Source organism: Triticum dicoccoides, chromosome 7B (genome assembly GCF_002162155.2).
Source record: "Triticum dicoccoides isolate Atlit2015 ecotype Zavitan chromosome 7B, WEW_v2.0, whole genome shotgun sequence".
In the NCBI taxonomy this organism is placed as follows: domain Eukaryota; kingdom Viridiplantae; phylum Streptophyta; class Magnoliopsida; order Poales; family Poaceae; genus Triticum; species Triticum dicoccoides.
The window spans coordinates 610,549,464-610,558,941 of NC_041393.1; the positions used below are offsets into that span (position 1 = coordinate 610,549,464).

The 9,478-nt window shown below is 44.9% G+C and overlaps 1 protein-coding gene across 1 annotated transcript; it reads right to left on the reverse strand.

Annotated features, from left to right (window-relative positions):
* Positions 1-214: 214 nt before the first annotated feature.
* On the reverse strand, positions 215-1,096 carry LOC119339213 (alpha-soluble NSF attachment protein-like). Its single transcript, XM_037611352.1, has one exon. It carries the CDS (start codon positions 1,094-1,096, stop codon positions 215-217), a length of 882 nt encoding a protein of 293 aa, XP_037467249.1.
* Between the last annotated feature and the right edge of the window lie 8,382 nt (positions 1,097-9,478).

The following is a 9,478-nucleotide window of genomic DNA, read 5'->3' on the forward strand; positions in this document are numbered from 1 at the left end:
TTACAATACTACAAGTGTTAGGGTCCAACAGAATTAGTCCAACATATATATTTCCTCATGTTTTTTTACACCCAATATGATATACTTATAAACGAAGTTCAATACAACCACACAGTTGATCTCATTATGTCTTATCATATGGACCTCCAAGATGAAATAGAGGCATAAATCAAACCATATTGACGCATGAAACAATCTTTACAACAAGGCTTAATTAGGTTAGATCATCCTCATCGTCGTCATTCTCCTGTTTCTCCAGCTCATCCTTTGCCCTCAGCAGCAGTATCGTTCTCCAAGGATCCACACGTGTCACGACGTCGAATTCCCTGACGGCATCGGTAAATCTGGCGACATCTCCGTAGTCCATTGATGCAGCAAGATCAGCTAAAAGTTTGTGTTCACGAGTTCCCCAGAAAGTCGGATCGATTTCCTGGTACCGCGCAAACGACTTTTGCATAGCGACACCATCGGCTATGCATAGCTGGCAGATGCCTGCATTGAGGAGGACGGCTCTCACGCTATACTTCAGCAGCTTGCTCTTGATTGATTGACGAGCAATCTCTTCAAAAATCTCGGCTGCCTTCGGGTACCGCCCCAGCTGCGCGGCGATCTCCGCGATTTCATGCTTGATGACGTTCGACTGACACGTCTGCCCCTCGTCGTCGAACAGATCGGCGGCCCTCTCTAGGTAATCCGAAGCCATCACCAGATCCTTTTCTTGCTGATATATCACACCAGCGTCCCTGCAGTATCTTGCGGCCATGGCCAGCCTGCGGACTTCCAGGAAGAGAACGACGGCCTGGTCCAGCGCTCGCGCGGCTTCATGGGGCGAGAACTTCTTGTAGCAGTTTGCGGCGTCCGCATAGGCCGAGGCGGCTTCGTCCTTGCTATCGAGCTTCAGATGGCAGTTGGCGATCTTGGTGTACACGGATGCGGCTCTGCTCCAGCTCTTTGCGAGCTTGAAGAAGGTTGCGGCCCCGTAGTAGAGATCGGCGGCGGCGTCGTACTGGGAGCCGAAGAGCCCCCAGCCGGAGAGCTTCTTGTCCGCCTTCCTCTCCATGTCGTCCCCGTGCGCCTCGTGGTCTCCCTCTCCCATCGCTACCGCTGCTCCGTTGGCTTGTGTCGGCGGCGGATGTTGATCTCTTTTTTGTTTCTTGAACTTGTATATCGATCTCTTTATGTACTGTATACAATATAGAGGTTGCTTCAACAACCTATCTCCGGCATCCGTGATCTGACACGGCAATAAAGTCGTGCCATGTACGAATTGCTTTTTTTTTTCGAACATCAGTACAGACACAAACGCTCATATACACGCGCATACACTCATCCTTATAAAGGCATACACGCACACCCTACCCCTATAAGCACCTCCGAAAGACTGAGCCGGCATATCATCTTGATATTTATGAAGTCACCGTAGGCGCCTCGTCGTCGACGGGAACATCTCCTCCCACTGAATGCGCATCGTCGGAAATCCTAAAATAAATCCAGGAATAAATGCGAGCATCAGGATTTAAACCCTAGTGAATTGGGGATACCACAGTCCCTCTAACCATCCAACCACCGGTTGGTTCGCGCACGTACGAATTGCTAATACTACAGCTTCGATGGAGATATTTTGATGCACAAAAAAAAGATATTTCGCCATGTAAATCTGAACTTTTTAAACATTATTACAGTTTTGCTAAAGCACATCTAAGTTCTTTGTCATTAATTTTACACGGAGATTTGAGCAAACATTTTCTTTTATCTTTTTTCTTTTCCTTCCTACTTTGATTGGGCCACTTAGATGTGAAATAATTAGGACACAACTTATGCGGCTGGGTTAAAAAGAATCTTAAAACAAAGGCTAGGGTTCCTGCCTCTCGCCGGTGCAGGCGCAGGGCCGCCTAGTCTCCGGTGGCCCTGGGGCCATGGGGGCATGGTGGATCCTGACAAGGACCGGCTGAAGGGCTCCGTTTCTAGTCATTTCGTTCAGTTTTGTTAGGGTTTATGTCTTGATCAGGAATGCGAGACTGCGGCGGCTCCCTGAAGATGGAATAAAGGTCTCTCCACCTAGCCCCTGTTCCGACGGTGCGTCTAGTATTGTTGGTGAGCGTGAGATGGTGTGTCTGCGGTGGATCTATCTTTAGTGGATTTGCTCGGATCTCGTCGTTGTTTGTGTAAGTTCGTGTGTTTTCGGTTTGGATCCTTCCTATCTATGTTATTTTCATCGACGGCGGTTGCTGTTCTGGTGTGCTGATTCTATGGGGCCTTAACACGACGACTTCCTGACTGTCTACTGCAACAAATTGTGCCCGACTTCGGTGATGGAGGGACGACAACGACGGCGCGCCTTCGGCTCGCTTCAGTGTTTGTAGTCGTAGCTAAGTGTTCTATGAATCTTGATGTAATTTTTATCATTTCTGATGTTCGTTATACTGTCATGATTGAAGATGAATAGATCAGAAGTTTTCTAAAAAAATCTATCTTAAAACACATTTAATTGTATAGTATTATTATCTGACGAACGTCAGCTGGAAAGGAATGGTGAGCCAACGTTTTTTATGGCAAGTTTATGTGATGAGAGATGATAATTTTGTTTGCAGCAATTCTTTTCTTCTTTTTAAAAGTTGCCATGTGTTTGTAAAAATTATCATCCTCCCACAATGTAAACTGCCAGCCAAAACGTTCGTAATTGTCACCCTTTCCCAGCTGACGATTGCTAGATAAGAAGGTCCTAATTTTATTACATACCTCCAAGTTGGATACATGTATTTGGATTTTTTCCCCCGCTATACAGTGGACGGTTTTTTTGCATGTCACGTATTTTTTCGTACAGCGCAATACAGGTGGATATGTGAAACCCTTCGATACTATTGGCGAGCAAAAACTACATGGACGCACTAGAATTTTGTTTTGAGCACGAGTACAGACACGAGCGTTCATATACATGTACACACACCCACCCCTATGAACGCATACACGCACACCCTACCCTTATGAGCATCTCCGAGAGACTGAGCCGACATATCATCTTGAGATTTATGAAGCCACCGTATGCGCCTCGTCGTCGACAGAAACGTCTCCTTCCACTGAAAGCGCATTGCCAGAAATCCTGAAATAAATTCAGGAATAATGCGAGCACCAGGATTTGAACCTGGTGGGTTGGGGATACTACTGTCCACCTAGCCATCTCAACCACAGGTTGGTTCGCTGGTCGCACTAGAATTGAGAAAAACCCTTTAACGTAGAACACATTTTCTTCACAAATTAAAGAATATCCCAAGTAAATACTTTGGCGGACACCACAATAACAAAGCGGTCGTAGCAACTAGCAAAGGGCTAGCGATTTTTTGGTGGTGGGGGATTTCCGACCAATAAACCTAGTGCACGGGGCCATCAAGATATTTGAGAAAGTGCTCGCTTGTCGGTTGGTGGAGGATCTACCTAAGCTAGTTGGCAACCATCAAAGTGCGTTTGTGAAGGGCAGATCATTGCATGATAACTTCATGCTTGTCCAGAGCATGGCACAGAGGCTGCACGCTTTGAAGAGTTCAACTGTGCTGCTCAAGCTTGACATATCAAAAGCCTTTGACTCGGTGCAATGGCCGTTCCTTCTTGAGGTTTTGCACCAGATGGGCTTCGGGCCGAGGTGGAGATCTTGGATATGCGGGATTCTTGCAACATCGACCACCAAGATCATGGTGAATGGAGATCTAGGTGACACGATCTATAACTGTAAAGGGCTGCGGCAAGGTGATCCCATCTCACCTATGCTTTTCGTCCTAACTATGGAGCCCCTACAAAAGATGTTCGAGGTGGCTATGAGTAGAGGCGTGCTGTCACCTCTAACGTAGGAAGGCATGAGAAAGTGCCTGTCCATCTTTACGGATGATGTAGTACTGTTCATCAAGCCCAATCCGCTGGATCTTGAAGTCTGCAAGTGCATTTTCGAGCTGTTTGGTGAGGCGACAGGGCTGAGAATCAACATGCGCAAATCTGCAGCCTTACCTATCATGGTGCTCTGAGGATGAGATAGCTATGGCATGCAGCGAGCTTGAGTGTCCCTTGGGATCGTTTCCGACAACTACCTTGGGTTACCACTATCGTTAAGGAAGCAAGCTGCAACACAGTTATAGTACTTGGTGGAGCATATGGCAAATAGGCTACCAAAGTGGAAGGCAACACTTATGCCAAAGAGTGGCCAGCTAACTCTGGTTCAGTCCGTGCTTTGCGCCATGCCAATACATGCTATGATGGCGTTAGATCTCCCTATGAAAACTATCGCAACAATGAACATGATTTACAGAGGCTTCTTGTGGTGTAGGAGAGTGGAAGGGAATGGAGGCAACTGCGCGGTTGCATGGGACATGGTTTGTACGCCCAAGTGGGCAGGTGGTTTGGGGCTGCCAAATCTAAGATGGATGAACATCGCCATGCAGGCCCGTTGGCCATAGATCAAAAGGAAAGATGAGTCAAGGTCGTGGAGTGAGTTCCGAATAAAAGTTGCGGATGATGCACAATTGTTGTGCCAGGTAGCTATGAGGAGTACAGCGTGGTCGGGCCGCACAACACTCTTTTGGGAAGATAGATGGTTAGATGGCCTGAGAGTTTAGGAGATTGCACCGCATGTGTATGACCTAGTGCCACCTAGAACACCCAAGACGAGATTGGTCTGTTCGGCCATGGAGAGTGGATCTTGGGCGATGGATTTCATGTAGGGGAACGTAGCATGCAATTTCAAAAAAATTCCTACGATCACGCAAGATCTATGTAGGAGATGCATAGCAACGAGAGGCGGAGAGTGTGTCCACGTACCCTCGTAGACCGAAAGCGGAAGCGTTATGTTAATGCGGTTGATGTAGTCGAACGTCTTCACGATCCAATCGATCCAAGTACCGAACGTACGGCATCACCGTGTTCAGCACATGTTCAGCTCGATGACGTCCCTCGAACTCTTGATCCAGTAGAGGGTCCAGGGAGAGTTCTGTCAGCACAACGGCGTGGCGCTGGTGTTGGTGATGTGATCTGCGCAGGGCTTCGCCTAAGCACTATGACGCTATGACCGCAGGCGTAAACTATGGAGGGGGGCACTGCACACAGCTAAGGGAATCTTAATGTGCCTTGGTGACCCCCGCCCCCGTATATAAAGGGGGGAGGAGGAGGCCGGCGGCCAAGGAGGGGCGCGCCAAGGTGGGAGCCCTACTTGGACTCCCAGTCCAAGTAGGATTCGGCCCCCTCCTTCCTTCCAACGGAGGGGGAAAGAGGAAAGAGGTGGAGAGGGAGAAGGAAAGGGGGGTCGCGCCCCCACCCCTTGTCCAATTCGGATTGGGCTTGGGGGGTGGGGGGTGGGGGGGGGGGCACCTCCTGTGGCTGCCTCCTCCTCTCCACTATGGCCCATGAGGCCCATTAACTTTCCCGGCGGGTTCCGGTAACCTCCCGGTACTCCGAAAAATCCCCGATCTTCTTCGGAATCATTTCGGTGTCTGTATATAACCTTCCAATATATGAATCTTTACCTCCCGACCATTTCGAGACTGCTCGTCATGTCCGTGATCTCATTCGGGACTCCGAACAAAACTACGGTCACCAAAACACATAACTCATAATACAAATCATCATCAAACGTTAAGCGTGCGGACCCTACGGGTTCGAGAACTATGTATACATGACCGAGACACATCTCTGGTCAATAACCAATAGCGGAACCTGGATGCTCATATTGGCTCCTACATATTCTACGAAGATCTTTATCGGTCAAACTGCATAACAACATACGTTGTTCCCTTTGTCATCGGTATGTTACTTGTCCGAGATTGATCGTCGGTATTATCATACCTAGTTCAATATCGTTACCGGCAAGTCTCTTTACTCGTTCCGTAATGCATCATCCCGCAACTAACTCATTAGTCACATTGATTGCAAGGCCTATAGTGATGTGCATTACCGAGAGGGCCCAGAGATACCTCTCCGATACACAGAGTGACAAATCCTAATCTTGATCTATGCCAACCCAACAAACACCTTCGGATACACCTATAGAGCATCTTTCTAATCACCCAGTTACGTTGTGACATTTGATAGCACAAAAGGTGTTCCTCCGGTATTCGGGAGTTGCATAATCTCATAGTCAGAGGAACATGTATAAGTTATGAAGAAAGCAATAGCAATAAAACTAAACGATCATAATGCTAATCTAATGGATGGGTCTTGTACATCACATCATTCTCTAACGATGTGATCCCGTTCATCAAATGAAAACACATGGCTATAGTCAGGAAACATAACCATCTTTGATCAACGAGCTAGTCAAGTAGAGGCATACTAGGGACACTCTATTTTGTCTATGTATTCACACATGTACTAAGTTTCCGGTTAATACAATTCTAGCATGAATAATAAACATTTATCATGATATAAGGAAATATAAATAACAACTTTATTATTGCCTCTAGGGCATATTTTCTTCAGTCTCCCGCTTGCACTAGAGTCAATAATGTAGATTACATAGTAATGATTCTAACACCCATGGAGTCTTGGTGCTGATCGTGTTTTGCTCGTGGAAGAGGCTTAGTCAACGGGTCTGCAACATTCAGATCCGTATGTATTTTGCAAATCTCTATGTCTCCCTCCTTGACTTGATCACAAATGGAATTAAAGCGTCTCTTGTTGTGTTTGGTTCTTTTGTGAAATCTGGATTCCTTCGCCAAGGCTATTGCTCCAGTAATGTCACAAAAGATTTTCATTGGACCCAATGCACTAGGTATTACACCTAGATCGGATATGAACTCCTTCATGCAGACTCCTTCATTTGCTGCTTCTGAAGCAGCTATGTACTCCGCTTCACACATAGATCCCGCCACGACGCTCTGCATGGAACTGCACCAACTAACAACTCCACCATTTAATATAAATATGTATCCATTTTGCGACTTAGAGTCATCCGGATCCGTGTCAAAGCTTGCATCGACGTAACCATTTACGACGAGCTCTTTGTCACCCACATAAATGAGAAACATATCCTTAGTCCTTTTCAGGTATTTCAGGATGTTCTTGACCGCTGTCCAATGATCTACTCCTGGATTACTTTGGTACCTCCCTGCTAAACTTATAGCAAGGCACACATCAGGTCTGGCACACAACATTGCATACATGATATAACCTATGGCTGAGGCATAGGGAATGACTTTCATTTTCTCTCTATCTTCTACGGTGGTTGGGCATTGAGTCTGACTCAACTTCACACCTTGTAACACAGGCAAGAACCCTTTCTTTGACTGATCCATTTTAAACTTCTTCAAAACTTTATCAAGGTATGTGCTTTGTGAAAGTCCAATTAAGCGTCTTGATCTATCTCTATAGATTTTGATGCCCAATATATAAGCAACTTCACCGAGGTCTTTCATTGAAAAATTCTTATTCAAGTATTCTTTTATGCTATCCAGAAATTCTGTATCATTTCCAATCAACAATATGTCATCCACATATAATATTAAATGCTACAGAGCTCCCACTCACTTTCTTGTAAATACATGCTTCTCCAAAAGTCTGTATAAAACCATATGCTTTGATCACACTATCAAAGCGTATATTCCAACTCCGAGAGGCTTGCACCAGTCCATAAATGGATCGCTGGAGCTTGCACACTTTGTTAGCACCTTGAAGATCAACAAAACCTTCTGGTTGCATCATATACAACTCTTCTGTAAGATATCCATTAAGGAATGCAGTTTTGGCATCCATTTGCCAGATTTCATAATCATAAAATGCGGCAATTTCTAACATGATTTGGACAGACTTAAGCATCGCTACGGGTGAGAAGGTCTCATCGTAGTCAACTCATTGAACTTGTCGAAAACCTTTCACAACAAGTCGAGCTTTGTAGACAGTAACATTACCGTCCGCATCAATCTTCTTCTTGAAGATCCATTTATTCTCTATGGCTTGCCGATCATCGGGCAAGTCAACCAAAGTCCACACTTTGTTCTCATACATGGATCCCATCTCGGATTTCATGGCCTCAAGCCATTTCGCGGAATCTGGGCTCATCATCGCTTCCTCATAGTTCGTAGGTTCGTCATGGTCTAGTAACATGATTTCCTGAACAGGATTACTGTACCACTCTGGTGAGGAACGTACTCTTGTTGACCTACGAGGTTCGGTACTAACTTGATCCGAAGTTTCATGATCATCATCATTATCTTCCTCACTAATTGGTGTAGGCATCACTGGAACTGATTTCTGTGATGAACTACTCTCCAATTCGGGAGAAGGTACAATTAACTCATCAAGTTCTACTTTCCTCCCACTCACTTCTTTCGAGAGAAACTCCTTCTCTAGAAAGGATCCATTCTTAGCAACAAAAATCTTTCCTTCGGATCTGTGATAGAAGGTGTACCCAATAGTCTCCTTTCGGTATCCTATGAAGACACATTTCTCCGATTTGGGTCCGAGCTTATCAAGGTTAAGCTTTTTCACATAAGCATCGGAGCCCCAAACTTTAATAAATGACAGCTTAGGTTTCTTGCCAAACCACAGTGAATATGGTGTCGTCTCAACGGATTTAGATGGTGCCCTATTTAACGTGAATACAGTTGTCTCTAAAGCATAACCCTCAAACGATAGTGGTAAATCAGTAAGAGACATCATAGTTCGCACCATATCTAATAAAGTACGGTTACGATATTTGGACACACCATTACGCTGTGGTGTTCCAGGTGGCGTAAGTTGCGAAACTATTCCACATTGTTTCAAATGAAGACCAAACTCATAACTCAAATATTCACCTCCACGATCAAATTGTAGAAACTTTATTTTCTTTTTACGATGATTTTCCACTTCACTTTGAAATTCTTTGAACTTTTCAAATGTTTCAGACTTATGTTTCATTAAGTAGATATACCCATATCTGCTCAAATCATCTCTGAAAGTCAGAAAATAATGATACTCACCGCGAGCCTCAACACTCATCGGACCGCATACATCAGTATGTATTATTTCCAATAAGTCAGTTGCTCACTCCATTGTTCCCGAGAATGGAGTCTTAGTCATCTTGCCCATGAGGCATGGTTCACAAGCATCAGGTGATTCATAATCAAGTGATTCCAAAAGCCCATCAGCATGGAGTTACTTCATGCGCTTTACACCAATATGACCTAAACGGCAGTGACACAAATAAGTTGCACTATCATTATTAACTTTGCATCTTTTGGTTTCCATATTATGAATAAGTGTATCACTACAATCGAGACTCAATAAAAATAAACCACTCATCAAGGGTGCATGATCATAAAAGATATTACTCATATAAATAGAACAACCATTATTCTCTAATTTAAATGAATAACCGTCTTGCATTAAACAAGATCCAGATATAATGTTCATGCTCAACGCTGGCACCAAATAACAATTATTTAGGTCTAAAACTAATCCCGATGGTAGATGTAGAGGTAGCATGCCGACGGCGATCACATCGACTTTAGAACCATTTCCC

What these genes read in the sequence shown, in the direction of transcription:
- LOC119339213 (XM_037611352.1), bottom strand. Translation starts at nt 1,096, where the DNA reads ATGGGAGAGGGAGACCACGAGGCGCACGGGGACGACATGGAGAGGAAG.